Genomic DNA, 12,275 nt, shown 5'->3' with positions numbered 1-12,275 from the left:
CCCAGCAGTGATTAAAAAAAAAAAAAGCAGCGAATAAAGACGTTATACTGATATTGGCACTGCCTTCTCTAAAACAATGCAGCCTGGTACTGCTCTATGAAGCTAATAAGATAACATCAATAAAGTCAAACAATAATATGCAATTGTCCCAGGAGAAAATAATCATAAATACTAATCCAGAAATTCCACTAATGTCAATTATTGTTCCTGGCCTATGGCAGGTGCTCAAAAATGTTTGTTGAACAAATCCTACATTTTCTGAAAAACCCAGGATTCATCTTAGAGTCAAAACATGTAGGCTGTATCTTAAAAAAAAATTTGATTGTTTTTGTTTTATGTATATGACTATTTTGCCTGCATGTAAGTGCATCCATGTTGTGCAAAGCGCCTGGAGTCTAGAAGAAGGTGTTGGACCCCCTGGAACTAGAGTTACAGTTGAGTGTCAGCTGCCACATGGGTGCTGGGAACTGAACCCCAGTCTACTGCAAGAACAGCCATCTCTCCAGCCCAGGTTATTGTCTTAAGCTACATAACTATAAGCATAATTTTCTCTAATCCTCACTTCCAAAGTAATAATGGCTAATATTTCTTGAGCCCTTATATGAAGGCACTGTTCAAAGCACTTACTATGGTTGAGGATTGTTCATGATGGCCATATAGTCTGTTAGTACTCTTTTTATAGATAAGATATGAAAGCCCAGAGACATGAAGCAATTTAACCAGTCCTTCCAGTGAGTGGAGCTGAAGGTTCAAATACATGGGGTCTGTCTCTGAACTTGCTCATAACCACTGTATAACATTCTGTACCATGGCAGAACATCTGCCACTATGATAAAGCCAGGTGTTTAATTGTGGAAACAGAATTAATGCAGCTACTGGTCCTCTTAGATGTCTGTAAGCTTACTCTGTAGTTCTGTAATCCAGAATCCAAGAACAGAATTATAGTTACGCTCCACCCTGAATAATACATATCATCCCAATGTTGGCAGGTCTACCTTTCAGTTTAGTAGGCTTTTACACTTTAATCTCTGGTTGCTGTGACTCTGAGCTTTAATGCCAAATGCCTAGAATAAACCTAAAATATCAAATGTAAAGCCTTGCTGGACATGGTCATTCTCCCCATCCCCCAAACCACTTGGGCCACTGAGGCAAGATCTGAAGTTTGAGGCCAGTGTGGATTATATTGTTAGGCTGAGGAGGCCAGCCTGGGGTAGAAAGCAAGACCTGGCTGGTCTCAAAAAACCAGGGGGTGGTACATGTCTTTAATCCCAGCACTTGGAAGGCAGAGGCAGATGGACCTTTGTGAGTTCAAAGCCAACCTGGTCTACATAGCGAGTTCCAGGCCAACTGGGGCTAGAGGGATACCCTGTCTCAAAAAGACAAAAATTAATTTTTAAAAAAGAAAAGAAAAACCAAGTCTACCCAGGCTGGTAGTGCATGCCTATAATCTCAGCACTTGGGGGATTGAGACAGGAGGCTAGAGACAGCATTCAAGCAAGGCCTGCTGCAGATACTAGTAAGACCATCTGAAAACAAAACAAACCAACCAATACCCAAATAGAGCACCCTGGGAGTCTTGGATGAGCAAAGGTAGAATGAATACATCTAAACATTTTAATGTACTTCCATAAAGAAATTTCAAACAACAACATCTGTTAGCTAGAGTTCAGCCTCTGCCTCTCCTTCAGTCCAGCCTTGTCTCCCACTATTTTCGAGACCTTCCTGGTATTTCATATTCTTAGTATTTCAATACCAACTTGTTGCTTTTTATTTTTTCTTTTAATTTTTCAGACTATGTAGCCCAGGCTATCTTGGAACTTAGATCAGTCCTCCTGCCTCAGCCTCCTGAGTGCTGGGATTACAGGCCCGAGCCACTATAATTGGCTACCCTGGAATTTTTGCAAAACTATTTTTCTCTCCAAGATCTTCTTCCTCCTCTAAAGCAGCCTGTCCTTTGGAGTACAATTCTTAAGGCTTTTTCCAGTAATGGATATTCATAACAGTTTCTTTTTTTTTCTTTCTTTCCTGCCTCCCTCCCTCTCTCCCTCCTTCCTTCTTTTTTTTTTGGCAGCACTATCTACAACACTGTTATTTGTTCAACCAGAAACAAATTCTCTGGAAACAAGTAGTTTCCCTTGCTCTTTCCATTACAAAGTGAGGGGACTTCATTTACTACTGCCTGGCACTGATCTAGGCACTAGTCAGAAACGTTCCAACGTGTATGGAACTTGGATGTCAATAAATGCACAAGGTTAGTGAGTGATGAGCACTATACAAGAAAACAGAAAATAAAAGAGTACAGTGAAACTGTGTTAAATTAAATCGGATGACCAAGGAAATTCTCACAGCAGGAGGATGGGCGTTGTTAGGCAATCTGGAAACACTACCCACTGCTTTCAAAAGCACCAAAATCCTTGTAACTGCTGATATAGGAAAAAGAACTCAACACCAAAACACTAGGTCCTTCTGGTCTGCCTCCAACAAGGAGTCTGGGTTTCTTCAGCATTTCAACTGTCTGTGTGCCTCGTGGGCTTTCTAGAACTGCGGACAGAATAAAGAACTCTGACTGTAGAGGTACCTCAATCCTGCAACTCGAAAGTGTAGGGCCACGAGAAGGCAATGTTTTGTTGGAACACTGTTTAGATGGTATCTATGGAGTCATCATCATCATCACAGCCCGCCACCGGGGCTCACACTCTTGAGGAGGTGAGAAGGTCAGCGGGTCCCTTGACAGTGCCCGGAGGTGATCTGCGCCAGGCTACGTGACGCTGGGCATCAGCCACGCTTGGCTTCGGATTCTCAGGTCCTGGACCTAGGATGCCGGATCGGCCGGCAGGAAGCAGGTCGAAGATCCCAAGGCTGCGCGCAGCAACCTCACTCACCGATGGGTTTGTCCAACCGCATGAGGCGCAGGTAGGGCTGCAGAGGGCGCGGCGCCGAGTTCACCACCGCCGCGGCCGACAGGCTGAGCGCGCGCTCGCGCGGTATCACGGCCTCCCGCTCCCGCTGGTACCTCGCGCCCGCCACCCCTGCCGGGCGCGCCAGGACCAGCGAACGCCCCGGGGGACCCCGCAGCCACGCCGGCGCGACCGCCCGCAAGCCCCACGCGTGCCCGGCGCACCGCAGGGCCAGCATGGCGCGAGGGCTGGACGCCGCTAGGTGACGTCATCCTGGGGGTGGGGGGGAGACAGGCCGCAGGCGGCTTGCGTAGTGACGCCTGTGAGGCCGTTTCCTGCTGGGCAGATGGGTGGTTCCCGAGGTGGCTTAGCGCTGTAAGGATGTCTGTATCAGCTTAAGAAGAAACGCAGAAAGATAGTGTTTGTTCATACGGAGCAGTTCTAGCACAAACACCTGCGAAAACATGTTGAATCCGAAGTACTAATTTGCATCCCGATGCTTCCCTTTTAAAGCTAAAAAGAACACCGAGCGACCAAATCTAATGTGAATTAAGACTTCCTACGGTTAAGGACGTTCGTAACTCAAGGGAGAACCTTAAATTCGACGGTCAGCCAAAGGATGCAGACAGCTTGCATCTAAACAACTCGCTGGCGCTCTATTCTAGCCAGCTCTGAATTTTGCTATGAATCAGGCACCTTGCTTGTGTTATCCCATTTAACTCCTCACTGAGGGGCTCTGGGTAAATCCCTCATGTGGATTTTTGTGTTCTAGGGAGTCGGATTATCCATTCGGCCTCTTTCCTTAAAGCCTGTGTAGTGAATTTTTGGTATCACAGAATTCTGGTGTATTACAGAATATCAACAGCTCAGTTACCACAGGTTGGTTGCCTGATGCTTCAGGAGAAAAGCAGCAGGGGGCGCCCCGGCCTTTCTCTTGCCTGCTAAAAATGAGAGCCAGATTGTTGTCTGGAAAGCACTCCCAATCCTTTAGACTGAGATGATTTAGCTCTGCCCCAAGAACCACAAGAATGTATATCAATCATCTGCTACATCCATGGCTTGCCAGTTTCGCTCCAAATTCTCCAACTTCACGTTTGAGGACTTTGACGCATCTTAAATATATATATAATTGTATGTGTATGGGTGTATTCTTTTCTTTTCTTTTTACTTTTATGTGTATGAGTGTATTGCCGGCATGTATCTAAGTGCGCCTGGGGTTGTGCAGTGCCTGTGGAAGTCAGAAGAGGGCGTTGGATCCCCTGGAACTGGAGTTACAGAAGGCTGTTAGTTACCATGTTGGTCTGGGAACCGAACCTGGGTCTTCTGCAAGAGCAGCCACTGCTCTTAACTGCTAAGTGGTCTCTCCAGCCCCATTGACACACCTTTTAAAAAATGTATTTTTAAATGTGTGTGTGTATGTTTGTGTGTGTGTGTGTGTGTGTGTGTGTGTGTGTGTGTGTGTCTATGTATGTCTGTGTACAGGTGCCTCAAAGTCCAGAAGAGGTCGTTGGATCCCCTGGAGCTGTAGTTTCAGGAGGTTGAGAGCTACCGGTTATGGCTGCTGGAGACCAACTCCAGTCCTCTGCAGGAGGAGTATATGCTCTTAAGAGCTGAGCCATCTCTCCAGCCTATCCTTTGGATTATAATCCTTTTTAAATTTTTATTTATTATTTTTGTTTTATGTGTATGAGTGTATTGCCTGCATGTGTATAAGTGCACCCATGTCATGCAGTGCCCCTTGGAGGTCAGAAGAGGGCATCAGGTCCCCTGGAACTGGAGTTACAGAAGGTTGCTACCACCAAGTGGGTGCTGGGAAACCCCGGTTCTCTGCAAGGGCAGCCAGTGCTCTTAACTGCTGAGCCATCTCTCCAGTCTCTGGATTACAATTCTTAAGCCTTTTTCCAGTAGCAGAGAGCAACAGCCATAATCCCCGGCCCTTATCTACAACACCGATATATGTTTCCATGCTGTATTTTTCAAACAGGTAGTTTCCCTAGCTCTTTCCATCACTAAAGTGAGGTGATTTCATTTACTGCTGCCTGGCTGGCTTTCTGTTTGTCAGTGACTTTCTGTTGTTCTAAAATAAAAGTACACTCATGTGTTTCCAGCTTCTGAGTAAGTGGCAAAGTCAGTTGGAAAAGTCGCTTCAGGATGCCACTGTTCTGTCTCATCTTTGCAGCAGTTTTCAAAAGAAATATCCTGAGTCTAATAATCCATTTGTGAATACTGACCTGAGAGTCTGCCTAAGACTTTAGGAAAGGAAGAAGAGAATTTATGTAGAGTTTCTGCTGGGGGTAGAATTGCTCTAAATTTAAGTCCTCTCAACTTAATTGATTGACAGCATGTGAGCTATTGTAGAACTATATTAATGACTGCCTTCTTCCCAGCGCTGCTAGACTTAAGCAGATGACAGTCCAAAGAGGTTATTTGAAATGTCTACATTGCAGGGGCCTGGAAGATGGCTCAGCTGGCAAAGTCCACACAAATATGAGGACCTGAGTTTGGATCCTCAGCACTCATGTGAAAAGCCCTGCACAGCTATGCAGGCACCTGTTATTCTCAGTGCAAGGGAGACAGGAGGATGGCTGAGGCTTGCTGGTCAGCAAGTGTAGCCAAATAGGTGAACTCCAGATTCAATGAGAGATTCTGCCTCAAAAAATAAGGTGGAAAATGATAGAGGAAGGCACCTAACATTGACCTCTGGCCTCCATATGAGCATGCATACACATGAACATGTATACACACATACACTCCACAGACACAAAGAAAGAAAAGTATACATTGCATTCTTGACCATTATTTGTTGCCAAAGTGGAACATATTTATGTGCTGTGATTATAGTAAGGTTTGTTGGCTGCCTTCTGGTGTGTTCTTCCATGGATTTGGGAAAGGATTCCACCTTTTCCTTTCTTTTTCATCATTTTTAGACGATTTAAATTTTAGGTGAATTTTTTATGTGAATTTTGTCTACTGTCCCATCTCTAATGAGATGAACTCAGAGGCTAAAAGAAACAAGACTTTCCAAAGTGGCTAGGTCCCACCTTCAACTTGATGCAGTGCTCCCAGGCCAAATTCTGCAACATCCTTGTCTGGTCCCTGATCTGGAGCTAAGCCTCTTTGAGCTTCCTTGGTGCTGTGTTATTTTTTATGCAATCCTTATAGACTTGGCATCAGAATGGCTCCTGTGTTGGGTAGGAGAAAGGGTTCTCCAGGTGGATAATCATGAGAGGAAGAGTCAGTGGTTTAGTTTCTCAGTTTGTTGTTTTATGTGACTATACGCTCTGACACTAAAATTGATGTGCAAGAGCAATGTCTTCCTATTCCATACATTGGAATTGTTGATCTCTCTCTCCCTTTCTCTCTGTCTCTCTTTCTCTCTGTCTCTCCTCTCTCTCTCTCTCTCTTTCTCTCTCTCTCTCTCCATATATATGGCAGTACTGGAGATTAAACCAAGGCTTCCCTCATTCTAGGCTACATCTCTAGTTGTTAAAACTTTCTTCTTTTTTAATCCCAGCACTCAGGAGGCAGAGGCAGGTAGATCACTGTGAGTTCGAGGCCAGCCTGGTCTACATAGTGAGTTCCAGGACAGCTGGGGCTACAGGGAAACTCTGTCTCAAAAAAGACAAAAAAAACCATTTTTTCCTTTCTTTTTTTAAAGTATTTATTTATTGTGTGGCTGTGCAGCTGTGGGCATGCCACAGTGTGTGAAAAAAATTAAATTATTTCTAAGTTGTCTAGGTTGGCCTTTAACTTATGGTGTAGTTCAGACTAACAACTTGCAGTTGTCCTACTTTGGCTTCACAAATACCTGGAATTATGGGTTTTTACCACCACACCAAGTTTCTCTCCTTAAAAATATTAATAGAACTAAATATGTGTCCTTATATTTACGGACAAATATCCCAGTCACCACTCATCAAAGAAGCTTCTTTTGCACCAGATGGAAACTATTACCAGGTACCACAACTGGTCACACACAGATATTGTCTATGAATTGCCCAGGCCTAAGTGACACATCTGCAATGCAACCACTACACTTAAGGCTCATGGAACATAGAACAGGGGTAAAGAGATCACGGATGAATCTCTCAACTCTCATTAATGAAGCTCCATCATGCAACAGAGGACCAGGAACACAAAAGGTCACAAATGGCCAAAGTGTAGAGATTAAGAGTCTGAAGAATGCTGGTTATTGGACAGGACTCCTTTGTTAAACTCCACCCACCCAGGGCTCAGGGAGCATCACGGAAGAGGGGACAGAAAGACTGTAAGAGCCAGGGAGGATGTGCACAACCATATGGCTCATGTAGAGTCTTACAAGCTCTGGGACCTTGCTCATATGAATCTACAGCAAAGATGTCAGCATACACAAGTCCCATGCAGACAAAAACCCAGCAGAGAACTGGGGAAAAGAATAGTGGATCCCAATCTTAGCTGAAGAAATACTGGCAACTGATTACTGCTAAGTGAGGAAGAGCTGGTCTTACTAAATTAAGGGACTACAGATAGGCTGACTAGACCTCAGTAGATGAACTTGCACTGAGGAATGTCTGGGGACACTAACTTAACACAATAGGCCTTAACACAAATGACAGAATGTATGAATTCTAATGGGGGGGTGTAATGGGAGGGTGCCAGTGGGGATGAGGATATAAAGATGATTAAGATTAACTGAGATGTTCTATATGAAATGCACAAAAATTCAATAAAAACAATTTTAAAAAATTAATAGAACTTTATTTTATGGAATTTAAGTATACTATCTTAGTATTTCTATAACCTATATACTTTTATCATTTTAGTTTTAAATTCCTTACAGCCTGTGACTGTAAAGAACTTAATATTCATTAAATTTTTATTTTATGAAAGCATTGTGCTTAGCACAGGGAGAAGAAGGTTCTCAAGGAGCACAAAGACCAGAGCGGAAAACATTTTGCTAGTAACAGTTTCAGTTTTCTGATTTTCTAATACAAATATGCATTCTATAATTCAATTTTGACAGTAACTTAGGGAAGATCCTATAAATAAAAGGTTTGGTTCCACAAGACTGTCCCTACTTCCTACACAAGCCACAGTGGGCTTCCCATCTTACCTGCACTTCTGCCTGCTTACCTGAAAATTGGGGCGTTCCCTGACTCTTACTCAGGCTTAATAATTACCCAGAACAATCCACATACCTCAAGAAAGCACTACACTTATAATCCCAGCTATTATAAATGATAGACGTTGACAGCTGGATGAAAAGGTACATAGGGCAGGGTTCAGCACAGGAACTGACTTGGAGTTGGAGTGCCTCACCCTCCTATACATAAACATGTTTAGCAACCAGGAAACTCTCCTAGCCCTCTTTATTGGACAGTTCTGTTGAGGCTGTATTGCACAGGCGTGCTTCCTTAAACCACTGGCTGTTGGTGACTGGACTCAATCTTCAGCATCCGTCTTCTTCCCTGAGAATGGGGTGTGGGACTGAAACTTCCAAGCTTCTATTCTCATGGGTGGCCAGCCCTCTTGAAATTGTCTTAGGTCATCTTGAGTCATCTTAGTATTAACTCAGGTAACATAGGAAAGGTCTCCTTACCAATAATAAAAGACAGTATTATCACTCAGGAATGCCTAGAATTTCCAGAACTGTATGCTAGGAACCAGAGAGAGACTCTCATACCTGAGGGATAAGAATGATAAGCAGGTGTGTGTGTGTGTATCACTAAACTCATTCTCTGTTTTTCCTTTTCACTGTCATGAGGACTTCTTTTCTGATATACACATTGTCCTTATCCTTTGAGTTTTACTGCATGTCCCTTAACTCTTTGAGTTACTCTTGGTTCAGATTCACTCTTCAGAGCTTGTCTTCTGGGGTGGATTCCAGTCTTTCCAGATCCCAAGCATGTACTGTCTGAATTTCCAGCTGCTCTTTTATCCTTCTGGTCCTTGACAGGGATTTCCATGCTTTTCTCTCTTGGTTTTTCATCTGCTTCATGAGATTGGAGAAATGATTTTGTTTCTGGATCTCCAGTACATTTGGGTTCTAGTCACTGCTAGATGTGGATTTCTCAGCTCCAACATCTGGATCTGTGGTTCCATCTCTTGAGGGGTCTTCGTGTATCACAAACTACCAAGGTGATGAGAACAGGAGATAGAAATTGGCCAGGCAGGGAGCCAGTGAGATGGTTCAGTGGGTAAAGGTACTCCCTTCTATCCCCAGGACCTACATGGTAAAAGGAAAGAATCAACTTCCACACATTGTCCTCAGACCTCCACACACATGCTATGGCACATGCACACACAAAACAAACAAATATGCAATAGGAATAAAAAAGAAATCTGGGTGCTGAAGAGATGGCTCAGTGGTTAAGAGCACTAACTGCTCTTGCAGAGGACCCGGGCTCAAATTCCCAGCACCAACATGGCAGCTAAGAACCATTCACAACTCCAGTTCCAGGGGATCCAGTGCCCTCTTCTGACCTCTGTGGGTATTGAACAACATGAGTGCATTTACATCCATGCAGGCAATACACTCATACACATAAATAAAAATAATAAATAAAATATTTAAAATAAGAAATTGGGCCAGGTGTGGTGGTGCACGCCTTTAATCCCAGCACTTGGGAGGCAGAGGCAGGTGGGTCTCTGTGAGTTCGAGGCCAACCTGGTGTATATAGTGAGTTCAGGCCAGCTGGGGCTACAGGGAGACCCTGTCTCAAAAAAATGAAAACAGAAATTGGCTAGCCAGTTTTAGGGCATAGGAACCCAAAAGCAAACAGTCTTTCCTGGAATATAAGCCAGAAATATCCTTGGCCCTGTGGGCAGTTCTGTTCTTGCTGAAGGACAGGGATACAAGAAGGGAGGCCTGATTTCTCCTTCTCCTAAATGAGAATTCCTGCCTGAAAACCATATGGAGAATGTGACTGAAAGTGAGAGACACCTGTACACCCAGTGAATAGGCTAATAAACTGACCAGTCCACCCCATCCCCATGCCTCACCCCAGTTTCTGCCATAAGTCCCCACACTAGTAGTTTGGGGCTGTCCTATTTCCGGGGATCTGTTCTTGCTATACAGGGGCTCTGTCTTCTTTCTCTTAAGATTCCACCTATGGATCCATGATAAAACTCCTTTGTAACCTCATCCTCCTGTTCAGAATTTCATTCTTCAAATTTGTGAGATAAGAACTTAGAGGTCACTGATTCAGTGGAAATCTTGTGTGCTCATGAGCATCTGACACCATAACTCCTGTTTTAAAGCTCACCTAAGGTGAGAAAGCCTCCATAGAACTCAAAGAAACCCCACATTTTCCACATCACATGTATCTGGAACTGGAGCACTGTCTCCCTATGTATCGCTATTTCAAGGCGTGAGACACAGAAAAGCTGGAGGCAAATGGGGGCTCTCTGGCCCTGAGGAGATTCTTATTCACATTCCAAAAAGTTATCCAAGCAAAGGGTTTTTCCATTGTTTTTTGGAGATGGGGTCTCCCTGTAGCTCCAGCTGGGGTGGAACTCTAGGTAGACAGGCTGGTCTCAATCTCTCAGAGATCTACTTTCCCCTACCTCCCAAGTGCTGGGATTAAAGGCGTGTTCCACCATGCCCAGCAGGTTCTCCCATCTTTTGCTGAGATGGTAGGAGGCAGATGCTGCTTTCTCCTGTTTACAACTAGAGAAAATCCACATTTACACCCACCTGTGACAAATACTACCAAGTTTGTACAGATAAAACATTTGACTTGGACTGGGGATGGAATCCAGTTGGTAGACTGCTTGTCTAGCATGCCCTGGGTTTGAGCTCAAGTACCACATAAACCACATGTCATGGCACATGCTTGAAATCCTAGCTCTTGGGAGGTGGAGGCAGGAGGATCATAAATCCAAGGTCATCCTCGGTTATATAACAAGTTTGAGGTTAGTCCAGGTTATATGAGGCCCTCTCTATGAAAATTTTTTTTACATAGTTTTGATTGAGTTGCCCCAGAAGCAAGCATTGTGGTATGGAGAATCATACGATTTCTATTAGCCTTTTAGGTGAGTAGTATTTATCTGTCTCTGATCGAAACACCTCATACTTCATTCATAATAAAATCGATAAAAATATTTAAGATGTAAAATAGAGAGCAAAAGAGAACATGACTTGTTCTTGGAAGAGTAGAGATGATAGCACTCCAGGAAGAATGTGAACAAACTAGAGCTGGGATTGTCACACAAGAAACTCCATCACATAAAGACAGGAAGACAGAGAAGGGGCAGCCAGAGAGACAAGTAACAAGCCAGGAATCATGGGGCTAAGAAAATCAACAGAGATGGTCTCAAGAAGGAAAACTGGTCAACAGTGTCAAAACAGAATTGAAAGTATCTGTTGAACATATCATCCTGGTTCCCCTGGCATGGCATTGATGGAATCAAACCAAGTACCCCCAGACCAAAAGAAAAATATTCTGAGAAGCTGTACAAGGAAGTAAGACATAAAATAATTCTAACTGCTGAGAAAAAGCTGACCTTTTCATGCTTTGTGCACAAAGCTGAAAATCACCCGAAACTTCCTCCCACTACTACCGCTCCCCCTCCCACTTCTACCACTTGTGGTTTGTGGTTTTTGCCTTTAAAAGAAGCCTGTAAGCTGAGCTCTGGGCTGCTGCTCTCTCGAGTGAGGCAGGAGCCCGTCTGCACAAACGAGATTAAATCCTCTTGCTTGTTGCATCTCCTGGTCTGAGGACTGAGTTATTGGGGTGCAGCCTCCCGTGGACATTGGGTACCCCTGCTTGGGGGGAATCCTACATTTGGGGGCTCGTCCGGGATTCGATTGCCCCCAGACCCATTTCCTCAGATCAGCAGGAGGTAAGGATGTCTTGTGGTTTGTCTTGGTCTTAATGTCTGTTGGTTATTTCCTTTTCTGGGAACGTTCCGTCTGAACATTTGTGCCTGTGCAGGACCTGTAAGTCTGTATTCTGGAAACCAGTGGGAGTGGCAGACGTGCCCAGAGGCCCCTGGTTCTGACACTCTGGCCTTAGGGACCGGAGTGGTCTGGAGTGGGGAGGACGGCGTAGCTTTCCTTCTCCCAGGAGAAGAAGAGAGCTTGGCTTGGCTACTCTCCTCCCACTCTGTACTTTCAGTTCTTGAGTTAAGGAGCACGCGCCAAGGAATTCTCTGTTCTGTGTATTGTCTGTGTCTGTGTTCCGGGATCCCAAAAGTGAGAATGGTGGGGGCAGCGTGTGTCTGAATGAAAGAAGGACCGGTCCACACAAATGTGATTTAATGTGGTATGTATGCTTGATGGTTGTGTTACATAGAGGAAGGTCTGGTCTTGTAATTTTCTCAATACTCTGTATTGTAAACTTTCCTTTCTTCCTTTCTTTTATTTTCAGTCTGAGACAGAGTTCACTCTGCAGCCTC

The 12,275-nt window shown here is 44.3% G+C and overlaps 1 protein-coding gene across 1 annotated transcript in view; it reads right to left on the bottom strand.

Moving 5' to 3' along the window:
• The window catches only part of Coq2 (coenzyme Q2, polyprenyltransferase), a 17,006-nt gene extending 13,841 nt beyond the window's left edge, over positions 1 to 3,165 (bottom strand). The window contains exon 1 of the mRNA XM_008846850.3: positions 2,883 to 3,165. Coding sequence (XP_008845072.1) covers positions 2,883 to 3,135 — 253 coding nt within the window. The 5' untranslated portion in view covers positions 3,136 to 3,165. The remainder of the gene's footprint in view (positions 1 to 2,882) is intronic.
• Positions 3,166 to 12,275: the final 9,110 nt, after the last annotated feature.

The sequence above is a fragment of the Nannospalax galili genome, unplaced genomic scaffold (genome assembly GCF_000622305.1).
Source record: "Nannospalax galili isolate Female #2095 unplaced genomic scaffold, S.galili_v1.0 scaffold763, whole genome shotgun sequence".
In the NCBI taxonomy this organism is placed as follows: domain Eukaryota; kingdom Metazoa; phylum Chordata; class Mammalia; order Rodentia; family Spalacidae; genus Nannospalax; species Nannospalax galili.
The sequence above is the reverse complement of the archived record's forward strand: the minus strand, read 5'-3'. Positions and strand labels throughout refer to the sequence as shown.